At 37.0% G+C, this 25,880-nt stretch overlaps 1 protein-coding gene across 3 annotated transcripts in view; it reads left to right on the top strand.

Moving 5' to 3' along the window:
* The window catches only part of LOC143238492 (serine/threonine-protein phosphatase 4 catalytic subunit), a 60,096-nt gene that overhangs the window by 17,845 nt on the left and 16,371 nt on the right, over window positions 1-25,880 (top strand). For 2 of the 3 annotated variants that reach the window (XM_076478778.1, XM_076478777.1), the window contains exons 4-5: window positions 7,935-8,108; window positions 8,627-8,753. In XM_076478778.1, coding sequence (XP_076334893.1) covers window positions 7,935-8,108; window positions 8,627-8,753 — 301 coding nt within the window. The remainder of the gene's footprint in view (window positions 1-7,934; window positions 8,109-8,626; window positions 8,754-25,880) is intronic. The other variant, XM_076478779.1, reaches the window with a different exon arrangement.

The following is a 25,880-nucleotide window of genomic DNA, read 5'->3' as shown; positions in this document are numbered from 1 at the left end:
GGTAAATTTGGAGTCACAAACTTGGACTATTCAACCAAGCTCAGAGTGAGAACATTAAAACACTTCAAAGAAGGCTCTTTCATATTAGAAGTAGAACCAAGAAAGCAAGAAAGGTGACACCTGAAAGATACTGTCTGTTATCTTTCAAGAAAGTTGGTGACTTCAGAATTATCAATAGATTCAAGGATACATATTGTTAACCTACTGAAGAATGAAGAAAGTATTGGACAAGAATCCCATCAAAGCCAGTTTTGTGTGGCTTGCTTCTTGCTTCAATCCATCTAAATCACCTTCAGAAAGGTGAGATAAGAAACTAAAGGAATTTTTTGGGTGAAAGTATTTTTCTGAGAAAAACTGGTAATACAGATAGGAAGTTTAAGCACTCTAAGATATAGCTACTTCCTTGATATGACAGTTATTCCATTAGGAAAGTTGCACGTTTTTTGCTGAACAACTCTCTCTGAATACAGGCTTGGTCAGTTTAACTGAAGGTATGACCTCTTTGTACTTAGTCTATATAGATTTGATATTCCTAACTTCCAGTATAGTGTGTGTGTATATCTTTGCAGAAGTTTGCAGTGTTTCAGTTAACATTATAAGTCTTTCATATATGTTCAGTAGATTTAAACTTGTAACAGTCTACATCTTTTTATAATTGCATTTTATTGTTTTATTGCTCTTTGAACCATGTCCAACTACTATCTGCTCAATTATAAGTTGTAACTTGCTTAGAGAATGTGCAGCTCACATTACTCTATTAAATTACATTTCCCACAACCTAGTATGAGCTGCTCATGTGCATGCCTCATAAAACATTTTTATAATACTATTATTATCTATTTTACCTGATTTTAACTAACCTAAAAATGTCTCATTTTAATTATTTTAATAATAATAATAAAGAAGTATAAACATCAGAAACAACAAATAAACTTTTTTTTTAATACACTAATGGTAGTAATACACTATGTAATTTTAATTAAATAATTCACCAAAGCGCATGCAAAAAGTAGACAATTTTCCCTAACTCTAAAACATTTTCTGGCTTTCCAACTACATGACAAGAGCCTTTATAAATCCATCCAAACTAGTCATTACCTTCTGCATGGGAATGTAGCTTGTACTCTGTTAGGCTCTGTCATCACGTTTTTTGACTTGCATTCAAACTTTTATTAAAATACCATTTTACAAATTTATATCAATAAGTTTGGTATCAAACTGTAGATTATAATCCAAACATTAATATTATAAGAATAATGTACACATAAATATGTAGCATTATGAGACTTAAGCTACTTAGACTAAACACTTGTATTTTAGTGTTATAATACATGGTCATCTTACCATGAAAAAAAGCATAAATTGTATTTATTTCCTAATATTTTTATGATAGTTATGAGGTTGGCCAATTTGCAGACCCCCACATAGTTAGGGTAGAGAAAATAACACAAACATAGTCTTACTGAAATCAAGTGTTTGAAATGTATTTAGGAGGTTTTAGAGATTATGCAAATACTGAGATTTTTCAAAATAGTATTTTTTATCATAACATGAAATCACCTTACACTCGGATTAATAATGAAGCAATCTTGATATTTTCACAAATTTTGTGAAGATGCACATGTGCAAATGTGTGGCAGTATGGGTCTGATTTTCATTTTGATACATCTGTAATAAAAAAAAAAAATAGAAGTCTATAAAAAGTATGGTGTATATGAGTAATGATGGTTTTATAGTGAGTATTTTATGTTTAATTTCATACTTTTTGAAGGGGTGGTGGAGAAAATGGAGAAATGAAGATGCCAAAAGAAAGTCACCTGTATTACACTGGGAAATTCAGGATTTTTCAAAATATTTTCACACAGGATTAAGAATTTAAAACTTTTATAGTATTAAAAAATGGATTATTATCTAAGATTTTATACTGTATTAATTGGCATGCCATAAACTAAAAGTAGTTTAATAAAACTTTTAATGTAAGATGCTAAAACTTTGTGTCAAATCACCCCAAACATTATTTCTTATTGCAGGTTTGTTGTGCAGAAAATACTAGCAATACTTAATGGAACAAGAAAGCAAAAGACAAGCAAACAGAATAATAACTTGCAAAAAAAAAATTCATATAAGTATCACGATTTTTCTGGCTTTCTAACTGTATAAGAGCCACTGAAAATTAGTCTAAGCTTGGTGATGTGTTTGAATAAAGTTTGAATTAGAAGCAAAATGAACAATTCTCTGTGCAAAAGAACAGCATGATGTAATATGTCCTTCGATAGATTAAAACTTTGACTTTCTATTATCAGAGAGAACTATCTGGCATCCTAACTGTTCAACAAAAACTTGCTAATTTCTCCAAACTAGTTAGTATCTTTTCCATGGGGATGAAGCTTGTAATAACTGAGAAATTGACAATCATCTCTTCAGTTAACATTATAATACAGTACACCTTTGATAAATAAAGAAATTTGGCTTTCTATTGGTTATATAAAATTAAATGTAAGATAAAACTATTAACAAATCATGAAAGAGGATGTGGCAGGAGGAGTATGGTTTGTCTGAGCAATGGTGATTTTTATATAAGTAATTTATTTTAAATATTGTATTTATTGGAGGAGTGGTGACTAAAATAAAGATAGGATACCTAGAGGAAATCTCGCATATTTAACACTATGGAAAAATTCAGGATATTTTAAATATTACCTAAAACAACTAAGAACTTAAAACTTGTATACTATTAAAATATGGTTTTATTTGCTATGATTTTATGCTGTACTAATTGGTATAACATAAAAAGTAATTAAGCTTTGAAAATACCTTGCTAAACGACCAGGAAATTCAGTTGGACCCATTCATTATTAAAGGGTTAAAATTAGATCATGATGTTTTTGAAAATTGAATTTTGGCATTTTATTATATTCTCTATGAACCCTGACTTTCATCTACATTTAGCATTCAAAACAATCCCATGACTACATTATCATCCCTTATTGATGATCATTTCATGCAGGTCATTATTTCTATTTTAATTTTTTTTCTTGCATCATTTTTCTCTACAAATTTTCTTTCATACTACTGTTTTGTTTAGGAGTAACATGCTTACAAGAACTTGTTAAGGTTTTTGCATTTCAGTTTACTTCATGTTATTCCTTTCATGAAAGCTAGCAAGTCATATTGCTTTGTGTTTCTCATCTCTTTGTCTGATTATGTCAGTTACTTCTATTTATTTCTTTGGACCATAATATGTGGCCCAGTATTGACATAAAAAAGCAGTTGAGGTCTCCTTGACCAACTAAATGACTCTCTTCTGTTCCAGATTAGTGTGCCATCTAAGTTGTTGGAGAAATTGTCTAGTACCATTGGTTCATCTGTTGGACCTTTAGGTTTGACAAATCCTTAAATCTGATATTAATGTATTTTTCCTTCCAGTCTAATAGCTGACACATCCAAAATGAGGAAGTCTGATCTTTTCAGAAAGAAGTCAGAATTCTTTATCTTATGTATTTGTGTTTTTACTGCCATCTCATTGTGGTTCCACAGAAATTAGAAAATTGAAGAACCCCTCTTATCTCATATTTTCTTGGAAACATTTTCAAATCTGAGTGTTGCAGCTTCAAATCCCTGTCCCACCAAACATGCTTGCCCTTTCAGCCATGGGGAGCCATTATATTGAGACAGTCAATCCCACTATTCATTGCTAAAATAGTAGTCTAAGAGTTCGTTGTGGGTGGTGGTGACTAACTGCCTTCCCTCTAGTCTTACAGTGCTAAATTAGGGATGTCTAGTGCAGATAGTCCTTGTGTAGGAAGTTCAGAAACAAGCAATCAAATCCTTGTGGTGTGCTCATAAATATTCTTTTAACCTAACATGCTATTCGGTGGATTATGACTTCAGACTTGTTGTCAGGTAGTTTCACTCTAGTGTTTCTTCAGGTTTGGTTAAACCAAGAATTTATATAAACAGGACCTTTTTCTTTTCTCATACCTTTGACTTTCTTGTTTTCACAGATGGGCCCTTTAGGTTTAGGTGCTGTGAATTGAATAAGCACCATTTTGGTTTGGACTATGGGAGCAGCAGCTCAGATCAACTTGTTATAACATTGGGTTGTTTTGCACATTTGTCTTGAATTCTGTCCCTTCCATACATCTGTTTGTGCTGCTTCACACAAACTTACTTCAACAACTAGTGCAGTACTTTCAACCTTTATTGTGCTGCAGTTTATCTGTTTCTTTGACTTCATTCTCAAATGTGTTTAACTTTGAGCTTGTCATGTTTCTAGTGTGAAGACATTTTGGTAAACTCTTTCTTGGATTTGTTGGCTTCTCTCCACGTTTTTTTTTCTTTTATTGGCTATGTGAATGTTGGGGTTATTGGAAGATTGATGCCTTCATAATAAGTCAACCATCTTTTTCCACTGGACCTGAAGACCAATACAATCTCCAACTGAGGACACACTTAAGTAATCATGGGAGAACTTTTTTTCTTTACAAGTAACTTCCTATCAACCTTGTTCTGCAAGCAGAATGTCAGGTTTTCGTCATCTCTTCACTTTGGCCAGATGATTTATGGTTTCCCTTCTTAAGTCAACATTCTTACAGGGAACCACTTCTATTACAGCCTTAGATGTTTATCATACTGGAATTTGATGTCTACAGTTTCATGACTTACTGTTATTAGATCCTTTGTCCAAGATGCTGTATTCTTTTCCAGAATGACTTGAATGTTAATCAGTATTGTTGACACACTATCCTCATCAAATATAAACTGCATTGGGTTATCATCAACTAAAGTTTATGTATTAAACAGTGTTTTCTTCACTATCTCCTAAAAATAGTTTCTTTCTTCCTGTGAATTTTTTATTACATCTCAGTGTCTGTAGCATCCTGATTACAGTACTTTTTAAAATATATCTTAGAATCCTGTATTTAGACAGATCTAAATGTATTTGTTAAATTTTTATTTATGTTGTTTGCTGGCTCAACTAATGATGCCTCAGTTGGGTACAAGATGCTTGTTTGTTGTATAACATCTAAAAGCTCCAACCAGGATTGGAAGCACCATATTTACTTTTTATTTTTTCCTTAACCTCAATTTGTCTTATCAGTACATTGATCAGAGATGTCGAGTCCACCATTTAGCTTACTTAGCTGTTTTTGATTCTCTCTGAATGCCAAATGACTAGCTAAGTGTTGTAACTTGACCTCTTTTGTCAAATTCAATGAAGGAGACCTTTAGCCCCAGGAGCATGGCCAGTCAAGTTGTTACTGGTCCATTCTAATAACCTTCTGTTAAAGGCTCAGAACAACAAGCACTTTCACCTTGCTTAACTGTGACCATATTTGAGAATCTGCATGCCTACATAGGTTCTGACATTACTCTCTGGATCATATTATATGTATAAATATTAATGAGAGTCCAGGATGAGAAGCTATCCTGCTGGTAAAAATGTCTTTATTGGGTGTCCTCAATTACTCCACTCTTTTCTCCCATGAATTCATTCCATTGACCTTTAAATTTCTGGTCTGTACTCAGACTCCACTTGATTGCTTAATATGTTTTTGTTGGCTACATTATTAACTTCTTCCCTAAGTGTTCTTCATATTACTTTAATTCCCTTCTTGTATTCATTATGAATATTCTAGCTTTTAGTACTTCAGTAATAAGTTTACCTTATATGAATTTTGCATTTTCAGAATTGAAATAATTAAAACAGGAATGAAATACATTCTCTCTTACTTCCTCAAAACTAGGAAGAATGTCTTCATAACTGTAAATAAGGGAATATGGTTTATGGTGGGAAAGGACTTATTTACTATGTACAAATCCATATTTAAAAGAGTGGAGAATTCTGAATAAGATGGCATATATTTTACATTACTTCAAGGATATTCATATTCTGAAGTCTTATGTCTGTTAATAGCATCAAAGCAGCTCAATAACAAAAAACCTTTTAGTATTTTGGAGTAAGTACCTGTTTGAAATTCATCATAATTCTAAACATGTAAAATTTTATGTAACTAGAGAAACTTCTATAAAACTTAACATCCACATTCATAGAATGTTATTAATATAAATGTATGAAAATTCCTCATTCCTATTGAAAATTTTTAGATTTACGTGAATGTATAAATATTTCCCATCATCATTGAAAAGTTTAAAATGAATGTTATGAATATTTTTGTTTTTCTGTTGTCTTCCTGTTTGTATTTGTTAGTGGAATGATGCAACTTGCATAAGTAGGTAAATTATTTATCAATATTGAGTAACAGTTGTGACTGCTATATAATTTCTAAGAGTTTCAGTCATGTTAATTAATATTAGCTGCATCATATTTCGAGAAATTTGTGCCACCATGTACAAAACTTATGAAAGATTAGTTTAACATAGTTTGATTTGAATATCAAGCCATGTTGCTAGAAGTTGTATTCCCTACACATCAGCAAGTTGTCACTGCAGTATTCTCAACTATTTATACAAGTGGCTGTTTAAAGTATAATTTTATCTTAGTGCTAATAAACTTGAAATCTGAATTGACTGTCCCTTTACAAAAATTAAATGAATTATATTTTATGCAGAAATTAGTTTTTATATTAATAATAAACATAGAATAAAAAAGTTAAACAGGTATTTATTGTCATTCTAAAGATGGCTGGTATAGGCATTAAAACTTTAATTAAAATAAAGTACAAAAAATATTTCAACCTTCTTAGGTTACCAAAGAGTTTAAAACTTACCATTTCTGGGCACATTTCTTACAGATGAGTGTGTGAATGTGTACAAGATTGTAGAGGGCATTGAGGTTTGATGTTAGGTTATTAATTAATATAGGTATAGAGGTGTACCTTTATATTGATTTGATTTTGGTTTGAATTCTTTTATAAGTAGGGCTTCTTTGATTTTGCATTTCTTTATATTTGTTTCCATACTTAGTATGTTGGTGTTTTCTATGGTTATGCTGTGCTTATTTGATTTGCAGTGTTCAAAAATGTGCAGTGTTTTCTTGTGTTTTTTGAATTTCGGTTCCATTTTCCTGCTTGTTTCTCTGATATAGAAGTTGTGGCAGTTGTTGCATTGTATTTTATAAATAGTGTTAGTGTTATGTTTGTCAGTGTAGGTTTTACATAATGTGGACTTTAGTTTTGTACTTGGTTTTTAAAAGAATTTTGTGTTTACTGGAATGTTATGTTTCGTTGTAAGTTTATACATATGTGGTATGTAACAATGTAAGGTTTTATAGTTGTTTCTTTGAGTTCTTTGCAATAACACCAAGAAGTATTCCATCTATCAAAATGAAAGCCTGTGTAGAAGACTTAACCAGAAGACTAGTGGTCCATTCTACACAAATAAAAACACCAATAAAACAATCACTAGAAAGAAAACAACTTCAACAGCAATTCCATTGATAGCCCATCTTTCCAGGTTGAACTGAAAATATCTATTTTCTCAAAACACCCCAAAACAATATCTTAAACAACTTTTTCAAAGAGTTCTCGCACAAAAGCATCAACATAATTTCATGGAAAAGAAAGCTAAAAACAACTACCTTGCACAGAAAGATACTAATTCTATAAACAACCTAAAAGAAGAAAATAATGTTGGTTCAATTTTGATGTGAGTTCTTAAAGAAGTAGGGCTTCTTTCATTTTATATTTGTTTGTATTTATTTCCCGACAACACCTTTATACATGTATTGATTAATAATGTAATATGTAACTGTAATGGTCTCTACAATCTTGTACCTGTTTACACACACTCATATCTAAGATGTGCCCAGTAACAGTCAGTTTTAAACTCTGTCAACCAGAAGATGACCTATGAAGGTCAGAAAATTGTTCTGTATTTTATTTTAAAGTTTCAATACCCATAACAGCTGTCTTTAGAATACATTTTCACTTCAAGTGGGTATCTCATCACCATAAGGTATTTTTTTATGGCAGGTTAGGTACCCTGATAGAATAACCCTCATCAGAGGCAACCATGAAAGTCGACAGATTACCCAGGTGTATGGGTTTTATGATGAGTGTTTACGGAAGTATGGGTCTATCACAGTTTGGAGATACTGTACTGAAATATTTGATTACTTGAGCCTGTCTGCTATCATCGATGGGAAAGTAAGATTGTAAAATTTCATTTGTATTTGTATGTTGTTAAACCATATGCAACATATCACCAACTAAAGCCATCTGGCCAACAATCGTCTTTGTTTATTGCTTCAGTAATTATTACCTTAAAAAGAAAACCTGTATAGTGATTTTATTTATGAATTTGTTTTATAAATATTTTAACTTTTTTTCACATAAAATTAAAACAAAACTGAACATCTCTGTTATGATATTCATGAAAACATTGTTACACCCAGAACTGCACTGTAATTCAAAACCCTGTAATGATAAGAAACAGCCCAGTGTCAGTTTGCTTAACTTTCATTTTTCATAAAAATTAGACATTGTCTGAAAAAGATACCATTTTTTCTAGCTTATGAAGGTTATTTTAGTACAGCTCAGTAGTAGTTGTTGAAGTGGTTAACAAGTTTTCAAAACACAGCAACATATTTAATTTTTTTTCATTTACAAAATATTTTAGTTCTCTTTGGAACTTCTGATTTATGATCACACTATTCCAACTACAGATATTCTGTGTTCATGGAGGTCTGTCCCCTTCAATTACAACTTTGGATCAGATTCGAACAATTGACCGAAAACAAGAAGTACCACATGATGGTCCCATGTGTGACCTACTGTGGTCTGACCCTGAAGGTGAGAAATTATTTAATAGTGTTTTCCCACATAAACTTGTGATATGTGTGAAACTTGAATTTTGTTCTGTGTTAGGCTTTCCTTGAAGAACACTAGTCTGGTTTTATGATACATCATATTTGTTGTGTTTTTTGTTGTTGTATTTTTAAGTTGTAAATTTGTGATACTTTGTTTAATATTTGTTCATTTAATCAAAATTACAAATTCACCCCTTGGCAAAGATAGAAAATGTTGAGTTTATTTCCAAATAAGAAAATATTTATTATCTTGAATAATATAATAGTGTTGTGTAATATAAAATTGTTCTGCATTTGCACCAGTTGTTGCAATAAACATGATCAAAAAGTAAACTTCACTTTTTGTTACAATCTTTGAGAACAACTTGATATGAAAAAGTATTTTTATGAGCATATATAGTTACTAACAGGTGGGTTAGCACTCATTACATGTATTTTTTAATTGCATTTTAACTTACCCCTTGGTGATACAGAGAGATAATGTCTTGCATTTGGTCTAATGCTTTTTTTCCTGTTGGCTTTGAGGCTGAGTTAGCTGGTGAGAAATCAAGAGTGAACTAGTGAGAATTTTAATTCTACTTTTCCAGCACCTTCCTGAACCTCAGGCAGACATTCTGTATCCTACAATCCTTTTACAACTAGTATGCCATCTTTATAATGTTTTGAGTATTTATCCTGTAACTTATGAATCTTCACTTTCTTTACTGGGAGAAACAAGTTTGTCAGATTACCTGGTCCTTCCACCTTTTCCACATACTGCTGTGTATGCAAGAAAGTTTGCAGATCACTTGAGAAAAGGTGCTGCCATGCCTTGTCCTCCTCATGTATTGGATCATCATGCCTTGGCTTTTCATTGCCTGGAAAACCTTGTTCATCTTAATCTGTTTTCCAGAATTTATCTCAGAACAGTTTTGCATTTTTTATCATTTCTTCAAATGTCATCTGAGGCAAGTCATAAATTTCTTGCTTAAATTTTGGAGGATCTTATTCAGTAATTAAATTGCACTTTGATCAAGTTATCAGCTTCTGCTCTCCCCTTGGTATCTTGGTTGGTTTGTTGCTAGAATCTCTCAGAGAGAGAGATGCCTTATTGTAAGGAGTTTGCCTAACTACTTTAGCTCTTAAAGACCTCAGACATTCTGTGGAAATTCCAAACTTTACGGAGTCTAGAGTAGATGTGGCCTGTGTACATTTTTAACTTTCTGCATTGGCATCTCAAATGTCTCAAAGTTCTTTCTCTACAAAACAGTTCACTGTATCTCCCATTCCAATTTCCGAACCTCTTGCTACAGTGCCATGATCTATTGGAACACACAGACAATTTTGACCTTACCAGCAGATATTCTACTTCAGGTGGAAAGCAGATTTTAGTGTTGGTGACTGTAGAGTCCTGTGGGGTCTCATGTCAGTGTGTGAGACATTATCTACAGATCAGTGTATCATGCAAGTACTCATAAGCAGTTGGTCAGTCATTTCACTTCTCTTTTGTCTTTTAGCAGTTGGAGTTCCACTTCTGAAAGACTCTCTTACTTCCAGCTGTCAAGCACAAGCCATCCAGGATCTTCTGCACAAAGTGGCAAGCATATCACCCCCTCTCTCAGGGATTGTTATTCTTGGCTATTTGTGGTATTGAAAAGATGAGCAATTGGCAACCAGTTATTGACCTTCCTCCCATTCATCACTTCTTCCTGCCTCCTTGGTTTACAATGGAGTAATTTCTTTTCCTTTATTGGCTCTTTTCAACCAGATTATGGATGACAAAATTTGGCATCACAGTTGCCTATCCTCACATCAAGTTTTTCTGTTTTATGCTCTACTGTTGACATCCCATCTGCACCATACATTTTTTTGCTGGATAGTCAGAATTTTTGCATGTCACCTTCATTCCTCCAGTATTCACACTCACTATTACATGAATGACTGGCATATTCTCATCCCTTTCCACTAATTGGTACGTGTTGTAATTTAACATTTAACAATTACTGCATTTTTGAATATGTATTAAATTGAAACAAACATGGATATTAAAATAAGTGTTTAACAGTAAATCTGTTACAGGATACTTAAAACTGTTATCAGAAGCTATGAGACCTGGGTTTCTTATCATAAAGCAGAAGTCTGTTCTTACTCCCTCGTAGTGCTTCATCCATTTAGAAGTTTTTCACTTCCAGATTAAGCCAGGCCCAAACTTCTATGCCTTCAGGCTGTGGAATGAGAAATTCTTCAAAGCCAGCTGTCTTCTTTAACAGCATGCACAGTTCTATTTCTTTTCAGGATGTGGGCATCCTTGGAATCACTCATTCCTTTAAGTCAGACCCATGAAGGCCTTACAACTGTCATTATGGGACTGATGGAAGATTTACACTGATTGTAACAAATTTAATATTGATTTATTTTAATATCTATGATTGTTTGTGAATCTGGATCTGAGTCAGACAAAATTTGGTCAAAAATAAAATTATAATTAAATTTATATTTATCAGTGTCAACAATATTTTATCAGGTGTGATTATCAAAGTTTTTTTGAGTTGTTCAAAATTGCCTAAATCTTAGAATTAGAGATTAAGAAATCAATGAGAAAAAATGAACTAAAGTGTATTATTGAAATGCTGGTCAATGATGATTTGTAGTCTGAGGAAGCTTCCGGGAAATACTCTGGTGTACCACTAGCCAATCAGAGTTAAGTAATAAAGGTAAGGTACAAATTGGCTAAAATTCTAACAGAGTTGGAACAAGCCTGCATTTAAGCTGAGAAAGAGCAAGTCTGTATCAAAGCTGAAAGATGCTTACTCTCTCAAGGCCAAACAAGCCAGTATCAAACCCAAGAAAGAAATTGAAATTAGACTCAACTCTGAGTGAGAGACAACTTTGTGTTCTATCAGTATATTAAACTACCACCATTTAATGATAATGAAGTTGATAAATATTTTCAACATTTTGAAAAAGTTGCTCAAACCATTGAAAGTCCTAAGAAGCTTACGCTGCTCTCTCTATACATGCATCTCTCACACAAAACACACAAAGTTTATAGGCTTTTAAATTTATAACATAAATGTCATAATTATTTTATGTTCAGTTAATTAAAGTAGCAGAAACAAAATAACATTAATGAGATAACCAAGATAATTTCTCATCTCAGTATGTATCAAGCCTCATTGCAAACAAACCTTTTAAACTGGCTTCATCTAATAGCATCTTTATATTGAGTAAACACTTGAGCTGAGAAATAGAAATGATCTTCATAATGCTGTAACGTTGTACTGCTTTGATGAAAGGCATTTTTGTGAGGTTATGAAATAAAATGCATGCGACTATTTATGGTTCATGCTTTCCATATGCAAGCTTTACAAAATGTAGTTCTCACACACACACACACACACACACACACACACACACACACACACACACACACACACACACACACACACAATCTTGTAGGCATCTGGATTTGTGTCCATGTCTTCATTGAGACCAGTCACTATCTGCTGTGACTGTAATGGATGTCACTATTGTTATCTGTATTATCTGCCTCTATGACTAATTTTATTTTATTTTTCTACAGTACATGGCATATATTGATAAAATTGTTCTTCCCACACCTGAAATACATGTTTTGTAAGTTCAGAATTATTTGTACAGTTATAACAATATTACTTATCAATGACATGGTAACTGCATTTTTTTTATATATACTCTTCAAAACAAGAAACGCAAAAGGGATATTTTTGTTATTTTAAAGAGAAATATATGTAATAACGTTACAAGCTCAGAGTATGTGATGTTACACGTGTTAAGACACTGATTGTCAGACCAAAATGACAATAAAATTTGTGCACTTTGAAAACGGAGAAAAACATCGGATTTTTCGCCAAAACGCATGCATGTCCAATATATTTGTTTAAGAGATATGCATGTTCTGCAAGTGCAACATGTGCAAAATCCCTATAAAAGTGACAGGTTCTCAATTTCCATAGCTCAGTGTTAAGCCACCGACACGCAATACAGTTACACCAAGACTGAGTGAAGCACAACGCAACAACGCCATTGGTCGCTTGGAAGCAGGCGAATCTCGATCAGGTGTTGCCAGAGCTGTGAATGTCCACCCAAGCACCATCACAAGGCTATGGAATCATCACCAACAACATGGATCAACTCGTGACCGTCCACGATCTGGCAGACCTCGTGTGACCACGCCCGCACAAGATCGCAACATCCGGTTACGTCACCTTCGGGATAGGACCACCACTGCGACGTCTACTGCCTCAACCATACCAGGGCTGCGTAGGATTTCCGATCAGACTGTATGCAACCGTCTACGAGATGCAAGAATCCGACCTCGACGTCCAGTCAGAGGCGTCATCCTCACCCAGCAACATCGTCAAGCACGGCTGCAGTGGACTTGGGCACATCGGGTATGGCCTCATCGACGATGGAGGCATGTTTGGATCAGCGACGAATCACGATTTATGCTTCGTAGGCAGGATGGAAAGACCCATGTTTACCATCGCCGAGGTGAACGTTTTGCAGCAAACTGTGTGCAGGATGTTGACAGATTTGGTGGTGGCAGCGTCATGATGTGGGCTGCCATCGCCTACAATGCCAAAACAGACCTTTTGCACATTTGAGGGATTCTTACGGCTCAACAATACGTCGACGAGATTCTTAGGCCCCATGGGCAACCCATCATGGTGAACATCAACGACGTTTTTCAATATGACAACGCCCGTCCTCACACAGCCCGACTCACCACTGTCTTCTTGAGACACCACAACATCAATGTTCTTCCCTGGCCCTCCAGATCACCAGATTTAAACCCCATCGAACATCTTTGGGACAAGTTGGACTGACGTCTGTGACGGCGACAACCTCAGCTTGCAGCAGCTTTGCAGAGTGAGTGGACAGCCATTCTACAGGATGTGATTCGTCATCTCATCGCTTCCATGGGCAGGAGATGCCAAGCAGTTATTGATGCTGACGGGGCGCATACTCATTATTCACGTTGAGTCACGTTAAACTTCACCTAGTGAGCGTGGACTTCGCCTTTGCAGACTTTGGATGTTCAGCAGTGAATGTGCAAAGTTTCACACATGTCATACAGAACTACCTGGAATAAACTTGTTAACAATTTGTCTCATATTTTGCCTTTTGCGTTTCTTTTTTTGAAGAGTATATTTACTTCATTCCCCTCTTGAAATGCAATGACACTAAAATTAAACATTCTTTAAACATCATGTCAAAAGAAAAATGTTTTATTTAAAAAAGTGGTCACTATAAAATCATGCATGAAACAGTTTTTAACAACTAATATTCCTAAATGTGATTTTTGTATTGCAATTTATTTTGGTAAGTGTTGTAAGTAATGTTCATGCTCTAATTTTTAGATATTCGGTTAATTGATATTTTTAAAATTTTACTAACCTGACATTCTTCATGTTGTACATATCTGAAGAAACGATTAGGAAGTGATAAGAGAAACTTTAATCCATGTGAACATGCCCACATCTTATTCTTGTAATTTCCAAAATAGTTGTCTCTTTGGCAGTCAATGTTGTTTTGTTGGTAAATTTTAAAGATGATTTAGCTGGCTCAGTTTTTACTTGTTTTGCATCTTCCACAGATGAAAGTAAACGTGGTGATCTGGCTACCTCAGGTTTCTTTCAGGAAATAAATTAACACAAAACTATCAGTATCTGATGGTCATATTTATAATGTTTTTGTTCTAAAAATATCCCTTTGTAATTGACTTTGTTTTGTTTTTTTTTAACTTTATTCAATTTGGTGTAATATACACAAGTTCATCTACACATTTTCACTGAAATAACGTGGTAGCCTTTTCAAAGATTAAAATGGGTGAGAAAAACCACTATGAGAACATTCTAAGCTGTTGATTGGTTATTCACATCATATATTGAAGTAAGTTTTATACAAGGGACAAGTTAAAAAAGTTGAACAGGGCTGCCATGTTTGATTCAATACATAAGCCATATCTCAGCAAATTAAAAAATAATGAGGTTCTCATCTTATATTCTACCTTGTCAATATTAGTAATTTGTACAAAATTATAGAATCACAGACATCTAATTTTAAACAGTGCTGCATTCAACATAGCACATGACTCACTTAAGATTTATGTAAGATTTCAAAAGGACTATAAATATCTGGGCATCTATGCACACACACACTAGAAAGTTGTCCTAGACTAATGACTTAGTCACTGAATTTAATTTTTGGTAGGTCAGAATGTGTCACAAACGTTTAAATTTTACTCAAAATAGAATTTTTGAACTAGTTTGTTATCAATGTGTGTAAATAAACTTATCAAACATAAGTAATAAACAAATTTTAATATTGTATAGGTTTTAAATTATTAATTTTATAATATTTTTACAAAATGCTCAAACTTTCTATTGTATGGAAATTGTGACATTTACTAACTAGGTTTTCCCTCTTCACTAAATTATTTACTAGTTCTTTGAGAAGTATAGAATTTATTATAAAAATACATGAAATATAAAAGTATGATACTTTGGTGAAGCATAATTATTGTGGTTTTTAATCTTACTCGTTTACAGAGCCATAAATGAGAAAATCGCTCGCCTGCCATGTCCACCTGTCATATTCTATATTTCACAAATTGCCAATAGTTCTCTCTCGTAGTTTATATTATATTATTTAAAGAAAATAGAAAGCCAAAATTTTAATTTGTTTAATGATGTATTACATTGTCTTCCATGTTAGGCATTATCTACTTGACATTGTTTCAAATTTTTGTTGATGACTAGAAACCCAGTTGAGGAAAAAATGTATCTCAGAACAGCTGGTGTGGGTATTAACACTTACAAATAAAGCAGAGAACAACATTTTGACCTTCCTAGGTAGAACTTTCATGTGAATAAAGAACTTGTGAATAAGAACAAATGCACCTTTATAATTATTCCATGATATTACTTGCTATCAGAAGATACAGAAAGAAATATTTGTGTATTTTTTCTTTATTTTTTAATTCTTTAGCCTCAGGAAAATGCCTTTCAAAACAACAACTCACTCTGGTTAACAGTGTTCTTCAGTATTTGTGCCAAAGAGATTTGCATGCCACTAACTTTGAGACAGTTTCCACCTAATTTTATATGAATTTTGCTAATGCATGAAGATGTCATCATGCAGTGAAAGCTCTCCACCAATAGAAGGGTAATGCATGCCTCCATTTGTTATTAATTCCCTCTGTGTGCTTGCATTTGTGAAACTTCATTCTTCTCAGCATTTTATTATACAGATGTGTTTAACTTTATCATTTGTTTGAAATACTTTTTTTTATCATGAATTTTTAACTAACAGTGGTTTATACTTACTCCTAAGTGTGTGATATGATTTAAGCTTAAGTCTCAAACTATTGTTGTGTTAGCAAGCCAGTTCATTGCAGCCATTGCTTAATGAGTTGTGGATTACTTCATGCTTCCTGAGTCTCTTCCTCCCATTCCATCAGCCAAATTTCTTTCTCGTCAGTTGAGAATGATCTGTTGGACTGTAACCTTACCAGTACTGTAGGTTGTTTCATACCATTCATGACACAATTTTAATCTTCCATTCTCTATTTTTCATTTTATCACTCCATGAGCCACATTTCTTAGACTTACCTTGTCTTTTATACTTGCATCTTAAGATATGTACTGTTTTCTTTCTCTAATAGCTCTTTTCTTATGCCTAAATTCCTATTCTCTCTGTCCTTAGTCCTTTTTTTTTGTCCTTTTTGTAGCCATTCTTTTATGTGATTCCCTGTCATTGGTGTCTATCTGTCAGCTTGGGGATTTTGTCCCCTACTTTCTATTTTATATTCCTGTTCCCTAGTTTCTCATTTTTATCAACTTTTTTCTACTTTCCTGTACTCTATCTTACATTTGCATTTAATTTGAAGCACATTTTCACATGGGCCTCTGCAGACATCCCTTTTTCTCTTCGACCTATGTCACTTGTTCTGTTTTATCTCTCTACTTTTTCCCATGCTGTTGGGACTCTTTGGGTCAGGTTTCATCCTTTCTTGTAGTACTTGTTTTTTCCCTTGTATACTTATATTACACTTTGGCTACATTTCTTTATCTGGATGTCTGCAATGATTTTGTTCTTCCTCTGGTAACCTAGAGTGATATTCTGTGACTTCTATCCTCAGTTTTTTTCTTTACTCTGATTCTTTGTCAAAATCAGTTTCATGATAACCCTAGAGTCCAGTTATCCTCTGTGATCCTATTCTATCCTCTAGTGTTTTCATCACTCTTCTTCTTAGTAACTATCACACACATGTGATGCCTGGGTATCCATCCTTTCTCTTCTTGGTGTAGATTCCTGTATGTGGCAAGGGGGACTTACCAGACAAAGTCCTGTTCTGTCAGTTTACCTCCTCTGTGATCTAAACATCCACCCATGTGTCTGCCATGTGTGGTGACCCATAAAGGGGAGGAGAGGATCCTGATGGTTGAGGGGTCCAACCCTAACACACCACTTTGGCCTTGAATTCCTATAGACAGGTGGCCTTTGGGTGTCTCCCCCCCAGGGTCAAACAGCTGGTCCACTTGGACTAGGGTCAACTAAGTACCAGTGTTGGATGTTTTCAGTCAGTGCTGTAGAAATTTTCTGATCCTGGTGTTTGGGTATAGTATTCATGAAACCCTGGCATTGCTGCAATGTTCTTGTTTGACATTGTACTGCATCCTCTCATAGGGCTTCATGATGATTTGGGTCAGTAGACACAGAAATACCTTATTATTAATCTCCCTAGTCAAAATCTAAATAAAATAGTGAAAAAACAGACCATTGGTAAACGACCACTTCTTGAAAATTCTGAACAGCAATATTCATCTTCTTCAACACCTGTATCTTTTTCTGATATTAAACTCTTTATCAAACAAATCTTTAGGGCAAATGTCTCCCCTTTTTTTATTCAGAATGGACTAGAGAGACTTTCTGGCTCTCTCAAGTCAGTCAAAAAGCTTTGTTCTGATGACATTGGTGGAAATACCCACTCCTAAACAAAGTGAACTCCTTTTACTTTCAAATGCCATTGAGGTAGCCATTCTACTTTGAATTCATTATGAGGAGTTATTGTTGAGAGGGATTTGAAGAACATCCCTGAGTCAGAGATCCTCACTGGTTTCTCCACCCAAGGAGTTTCTACAATGCAGCATATCTGCACTTGCAAAGATAAAATTATGAAGTCGACCAATGTCCTAATTTTAACATTTACATCACTACTTCCACCTGCCACCATCAAGGCAGGTTATCTTAATTGCAGAGTACAGCCATACATTCCAAACCTTCTCAGATGTTTCCAGTGTCAGCGATTCGGTCACTCAGAAACGTGTTACGATTCCTTGATTTGTGCTCATTGTGGTAGGAAGGATCACGATGCCTACAAGTGTGAAATAGATCCTCATTGTGTTAATTGTAGTGGCTCTTGCCCATCTCACTGTCATTCATGCCCTAGATGGGTGGAAGAAAAAGTTACAGCATTTGAAAATGGTTTACAACATTTCTTACCCCAAGGCTTGAAAGTTACTGTCCACCACTCTATCTCAGATGTATGCTGCTACACTTCATAACACTGCTATAGTGGAAGTGCGAATGGATCTCTCCATGCCTCTGAAAGAATCGTTCTCAAACCATGTGAAAAGTCTTTTGCCCTTCATGGTTAAGAAAGTTGATGAATCAATGTCAACACCCATATCTGTCCCTGCTATTCCTTCCAGCAGTTCCCCAGGTCCTGTTTCTTTGGTTCCAGGTTTGGGCATTTCCTCAGGTCCAGCTCTGAAATGCAGAATGATTATTTGGTCATGCCATCAGTTGCTGGAATCTTTTTCTAATGACAGAGACCAGCCACTCCGACCCAGGCTCTCTTTTACTACTCTCTCAGAACTTGATCCTGCCATCTTAGACGACTGTGTGGCAGCAGACACTGACTGTATTCTCCAAGCAGCTGCTCAATCTGTACCTAAAACCCCCAAGTTTTCTGTGGTATCCTTGTCCATGGTGGAATCCTGCCTGCCACATGGCACAGATGGCTCAGAAATGGGCCTAGGATACCTTTTATAAATGTCCCACACTTTCAAACCTCATCACTTTTCAGCGAGCCTGTACACATGCTTGGCAGGTAAGACGTCAAAGTCAGAAGGAATCTTGGATTAAATTCACAACCAGCATCTCTTCTACCACCAGTTCAAAATCATATGGGACAAGATTTGGAAGGTCAGTGGGCAGTACACTTCTATCCCCATTTTGATCTTGCTTTCTGAGGGCCAAGAAGTTGCTGATGCCCAATGCATTACTGATACTCTCAGCAAAAGCTTTTGCTGGATATCTAGCACTTCTGCTTTATCCTCCACCTTTTAGCCATCAAGACTTGGGCAGAGCAGTTACCTCTTTCCTTTCGAGCTAATCACCTCTTTACACTGGTAGAAGTCAAGCTTGTTCTTCATTGGTCTGGCAATACATTGGTCAGACCCAATAATATACACTACATGATGCTGCACTACCTCTCTTCTGCTTTTGCTTTTCTTCCCATTGTTTTTAAATGGATCTGGCAGGAGAATATTCTTCCTGATGTGTGGCATCCTACCTTTCTCTAAGCCTGGGAAGGATCTCAAGATTCCTTCAAAGCACCATTCAGTTGTTTTGACAAACTGTCTCTATAAGACGTTAGAGAGGATGGTTAACATTCACCTTGTTTGGTTCTTTGAATCACTCAACCTCTTCTCACCCACCCACTGTGGGTTCAGACAACACTGCTCCACTGTGTACCACCTAATTCGACTTGAAATGTCAATCATAGAAGCCTTTCTCAAGCAACAGCATGTTGTGTCAATATACTTTGACCTTGAGAAAGTTTACGATACTGCATGGAGGTGTGGCATTTTGCAAGAACTCCACTCATATAGGTTGCATGGCCATTTGCCCATTTTTATTAGAAATTTTATAATGAGCAGGTGATTCCAAGTTTGTATGGGTTGAACACTTTCCTGTTCTTTTCTACAGAAACTTGAAGTCCTTCAGGGCTATGTTTTGAGTGTCACTTTTCAGTATAAAGATCAATGCTATCATTTGACAACTCCTTCCTACTGTTGCAAATGGGCTCTATGTTGAAAACTTCCACATCTCATGTAGTTGTCAAACATGAGGTTGTTAGAGAGGCAGCTTCAGACTGCCCTCAATCATTTACTGAAGTGGACCACAGCAAAAGGTTTTAAATTTTCTCTCTCTAAAACCGTTCGTATGCCCTTTTGACACAAACAGGGTATTCACCCTGATTCTGAACAATGTTGGTGAAGTTGTGCTTCCTGTGGTCCCAGAGGTAAAGTTCTTGGGTCTTATCTTTAACCACACATCAAGTAGCTATGAGTCAAGTGTGAAAGGGCACTGAATATCTTCTGTGCTAAAGATCTATCATGCCTTCTTTTGATCAAAACTAGACTATGAGTCTCTAGTCTGTGGCTCTGCCAGGACCTTGACCTTGAAGATGCTAGACCCAGTTCATCATCAGGGGCTTTAGCTCTGAACAGGAGCTTTCCATGCTTCCCAATCCAGAGCTCTTATAGTCTCATGAACCTCCTCTACACCTCTGTCATTTGCAAGTGTCTTTACTGTATGCTTCAAAAGTTTGTTCCTTACCACAGCATCCTACGTGGGGTTATGTTTTCCTTCCTTGAAGGGCCTTTTTTTTCAGAACAGACTGATTGCCATTGTTCCTTTTGGTCTTTGTATCTAGGTACAGTTGGATGAATTGGGTCTGTCCTTTGATAACATTGCTGTATCCAGTGGTCAGCTTATTCCACCATGGATTATCATTCCCAAGTGTGATCTTTATTTCAGTCATTTGAGAAAGGCAGGTACTTCTGATTGGCAGTACCACCTTCTATTTGTCGAACATCTTTCAAACCATCCTTCCATTCCCATTTATATGAATGGTTCAAAATCAGGTGACTCTCTGTGGGCTATCCCATGGATTGTTGTGGTTCAGTGGTTGTGCACAGAATCCCCTCTGCAGTTTGTGTTCATTGCTGAATTGAACTCCATTTCTCTTGCCCTGGATCACATAAAAGCCAAACAGTACTCAAATTGTACTATTCATACCGACTTGCTCAGCTCTCTGTTGGCCCAGGAATTGCTTTACATTAGTTCTCACCAATATTCAAAACTAACTGTATCTGTTTCATACATGGATTATGGTCCTATATTTAAGGCTCAGCTTTGCACCAGTTGGCAGTTGACTTGGAGTGAGCAATGTAATAACAAGCTTTTCCAGATAAAACACTCTATTAGCCTTTGGCCTTCTTGTTTCTGTAATGATCGGAAAGAAGTTGTCCATTTGACAACTTAAAATGATGGCACCATTTTAGACGTAATTTTTCCACAGGTTTACTCCTGATGCTTGGCGGTGTCATTGGCGATGGTGAAGCTGTCCACCTTTACAAATGTTTTTAATTTTTTTAAAGGCCATTGGTCTTAATTTGTTCTAATATATTTCCTTTTTGCAAATTTTAATAATTTTATTTTAATTTTTTTTTACCAGTTTGGCACAGAGAACCAAGTTGCTTTGTCATAAAATGCCAAACAACCAATCAACAAACCTTTCTCCTGCTGTTGATTTCACTTTCTGCCATTAATTGTTTTCCATCTCTATACCTTGGTCTCTCTCCTCTCATCCAGTTTCTTATTTTCTCCTTATGAACCCCCCCCTCGGTGTGGATTCCTGTACGTGGTGAGGGGACCTCCCAGGGAAGGTTCTGTTTTATCTGGTTACCTTCTCTGGGATCTAAACATCCACCCACGTGTTTGCCGTGCGTGGCGAACCCTGAAGGGGAGGAGAGGATCCTGGTGGTTGAGGGGTCCAACCCAACACACCACTTTGGCCTCGAATTCCTGTAGACGGCTGCCTTTGGGTGGCCCCCCTTGGGTCAATCGGCTGGTCCACTTGGGCTAGAGTCAACCAAGTACCAGTGTTGGAAGTTCTCAATGGGTGCTGTGGACATTGTGCCTGATGCTGGTGTTTGAATATAGTGCTCATGAAACCCTGGCGTTGCTGCATTGTCCTTGCATGACTTTGTAGTGTGTCCCCTTGTAGGGCTCCATGGTGGGTGGGGTCAGTGGGTACCGAAATTTTTTTTCTTTTTCCTATGGATCCTCTAAAAAATTTAAATAAAATTGTAAAAAAACAGTCAATGGGTAAGCGACCACGCCTTGAATACTCAGAACAGCAATCTTCAACATCAGTAACACACGCACCTCATTTTCTTATATTACATTCTCTTCGAAAACCTTTAGGGCAAATGTCCCCTTTTTCTATTCAAAAGGGACTAGAGGGACTTGCTGGCTCTCCAAAATCAGTAAAGAAACTTCGATCTGGTGACATATTGGTTAAAACATCCACATCCCAACACAGTGAACTCCTCTTGAATTCAAAGGCATTTGGGGATATACCTATTGAGGTTACACCCCATGCTACCTTGAATTCTTCACGAGGAGTTATTGTTGAAAGGGATTTGAAGAACATTCCCGAGTCAGAGATTCTCGCTGGTCTCTCCACTCAAGGAGTTTCTGCAGTGAGGCGATCTCCACTGCAAAGATGGAATTACACTGCCAACAAGTACCCTCGTTTTGACATTTACTTCACCACGTGCACCTGCCACCATCAAGGCAGGTTATCTCATTTGCAGGGTTTGGCCATACATACCAAACCCTCTTCGATGTTTCCAATGTCAGAAATTCGGCCACTCAAAGACATCCTGTCGTGGTTCCCTGACATGTGCTCGTTGTGGAGGCAAGGACCACAATGCCTATGACTGTGACATGAACCCACATTGCGTAAACTGCAATGGTTCTCACCCCTCTTACTTTCATTCTTGCCCAAAATGGTTGGAGGAAAGAGAGGTGCAGCGTTTGAAAACGACACATAACATTAGTTATCCTGAGGCTCGGAAATTGTTGTCCACAACTCCATCTCGGACATATGCTGCTGCACTTCATTCCACAACTACAGTGGGAGTGCAGACAGATCTCTCTGTGCCTCCAAGAGAATCGTTTCCAAAACAAATGAAAAGCCTTTTGACCTCCATGGTTAAAAAGGTTGATGAATCAACTTCCACACCCATCTCTGTTCCTCCCATACCTTCCAACAAACCTCAAGATCCACGTCCTTCAGTTTCAAATACAGGCATTTCTTCTGATACATCTTTTTCTCCCACCACAAGAGACAAAACAATTATTCGCTTATGCCCTCAGTCACTGGATTCCCCTTCCAATAACAAAAACCTGCCCACCCGACACAGAGCAGGATCGATGGAGGTTGATAGACCTCCTCCGACTAAAGACAGTAAAGAAAAAAGACGTGGTCGTAAACCGAAGGGTTCTCCAGCCACTTCACCTACCCGTTCTTAAAAATGGCCACCTTGATACAATGGAACTGTCGAGGTTTACGTTCTAATCTGGATGATATCAAAACGCTGATTGCTTCCTACCATCCTGTTTGTCTTTCTTTACAAGAAACATTTCTCAAAACTGCTGATACTGTCTCCATTCGCAGTTTTCTCTGTACAGAAATGACAGGTTGTGTGATGGTCGAGTACATGGAGGGTGGCAATGTTGGTTGATCAACACGCGCCCACCCTGTCTTTGTCACTCAACACACCCTTGGAGGCTGTAGCCATCCATGTTTCCTTGGGTCATACCATCACTGTTTGTTCTCTGTACCTGTCCCCTGGAAAGACATATGATCAATCAGATCTTGATGCTTTCTTTGAACAATTGCCATCTCCATTTCTAATCCTAGGGGATTTTAATGGACATCATCCCTCTGGGAAGTGCTATTATTGATGGGAGGGCCGATCTGTAGAGCGGATGCTCTCTGATCACAATCTTTCTCTTTTCAATACTGGTTCTTCCACTTACTTTCATGCACCTAGTCAGTCCTTTACCGCTATTGATCTCTCAGTTTGCTCCCCTTCATTATTCTCCCATTTTTCATGGAGGGTTGACAGTAATCCACTAGGCAGTGATCATTTTCCGATCCTTTTGAGAGAGACTGGCCGTGGTCGATGCCACCCTACCCGCGTGCCCCGTGGAAGCTGGATCAGGCAGACTGGTCCACTTTCACTGCTCTCGCAGAACTTGATCCTGCCATCGTGAATCAGCCATCAATAGACGACTGTGTAGCAGCGGTAACTGACTGTATTATACAAGCAGCTGCTCAGTGTATTCCTAAAACCTCGACACATTTTCCACGATATTCTCCTCCGTGGTGGAATCCTGCTGGCCACTTAGCACGGAAGGCTCAAAAGCGGGCCTGGGATACTTTTCGTAGATATCCCACACTTTCAAACCGAAGTTGCTTTCCAACGGGCCCTGCACGCTAGGTGGGTAAGACGTCACAGCCAGAAGGAATCTTGGATTAAGTTCACAACCAGAATATCTTCTACCACCAGTTCCAAGATCATATGGGACAGGATTCGAAAGGTTAATGGACACTACAATTCTATCCCCCCTCTCGATCTTACTCTCTGATGGTCAGGAGGTGACTGATGTTCGGAACATCGCTAACACTCTAGGTGAAAGCTTTTGCCGGGTATCTAGCACTTCTGCTTGTACCTCCACCTTCCTGGCCATCAAGACTCGGGCAGAGCGATCACCTCTTTCCTTTCGAACTGACTGTTTCTTTGACTATAATTGTCCCTTTACCCTGGTGGAACTAAAAATGGCCCTTCATCGGTCTGCCAGTACGTCTGTTGGACCTGATGATATTCATTATGACATGCTGCACCATCTATCTCCTGCTTCTCTTGATGTCCTTCTGATTGTTTTCAACTGGATCTGGCAGGAGAATGTTTTTCCTGATGCCTGGCACCAGGCTATTATTTTACCTTTCTCTAAGCCAAGGAAAGATCCCAAGATTCCTTCAAACTACTGTCCAATTGCTTTGACGAGCTGTTTCTGTAAGACATTAGAAAGGATGGTTAATGCTCGTCTTGTTTGGTTCCTTGAATCAAACAACCTCCTCTTGCCCACCCAGTGTGGGTTCCGTCGACAGCACTCCACCACAGACCACCTAATTTGTCTTGAAACATCTATCAGAGAAGCCTTTCTCAACCGCCAACATCTTGTATCAATATTCTTTGACATAGAGAAGGCTTACGACACAACATGGAGGTATGGCGTTTTGCGAGACCTCCGTGCATATGGGTTACTTGGCCATCTACCCATGTTTATTAAAATTTTTTTAATGGACAGGAGATTCCAAGTTCATGCAGGTTCGACACTTTCCCGTTCTTTTGTACAGGAACTTGGAGTCCCTCAAGGCTGTGTATTGAGTGTTACACTCTTCAGTATAAAGATAAATGCCATCACTGAACAACTCCCTCTCACTGTTGTGAATGGGCTGTATGTCGACGACTTTCACATCTCATGTCAGTCATCAAACATGAGATATATTGAGCGGCAACTACAAACCGTCCTCAATTGTGTACGGAAGTGGACTCTGGCGAACAGCTTTAATTTCTCTCTCTCCAAAACTGTATGCCTGCACTTTTGCCGTTGACGGGGTATTCACCCTGATCCTGAACTTCATATCGGTGAAGTTTTGCTGCCAGTGGTCCCAGAGACCAAGTTCTTGGGGCTTATCTTTGATCGTAAACTGACCTTTATACCACACTTAAAGCAGCTTCGGGTCAAATGCACAAGAGCACTGAACATCCTCCGTGTTCTCTCTTCTACCAGTTGGGGGGCAGATCGCTGTTCAATGTTAAAGGTATGTCGTGCTCTTATTAGACCGAAACTCGATTATGGATCAATGGTCTATGGCTCTGCCAGACCCTCGGCCTTAAAGATGCTGGACCCCATTCATCACCAAGTACTTCGACTCTGCACTGGGGCTTTTTGTACCTCTCCAGTTCAAAGTATATACGTTGAATCTCATGAACCTTCTCTACACCTTCGCCGTTTGCAACTATCTTTACAATATACTTCTAAACTTCATTCCTTACCAAAGCATCCCACCTGGAAATGTGTTTTCCTTCCTCGGTGGGCAGTACTTTTCAGAACAGACGATCTGTCATTGCTCCGCTTGGCCTTCGTGATC

This window comes from Tachypleus tridentatus, chromosome 13, assembly GCF_004210375.1.
Source record: "Tachypleus tridentatus isolate NWPU-2018 chromosome 13, ASM421037v1, whole genome shotgun sequence".
Classification (NCBI taxonomy): domain Eukaryota; kingdom Metazoa; phylum Arthropoda; class Merostomata; order Xiphosura; family Limulidae; genus Tachypleus; species Tachypleus tridentatus.
The sequence above is the reverse complement of the archived record's forward strand: the minus strand, read 5'-3'. Positions and strand labels throughout refer to the sequence as shown.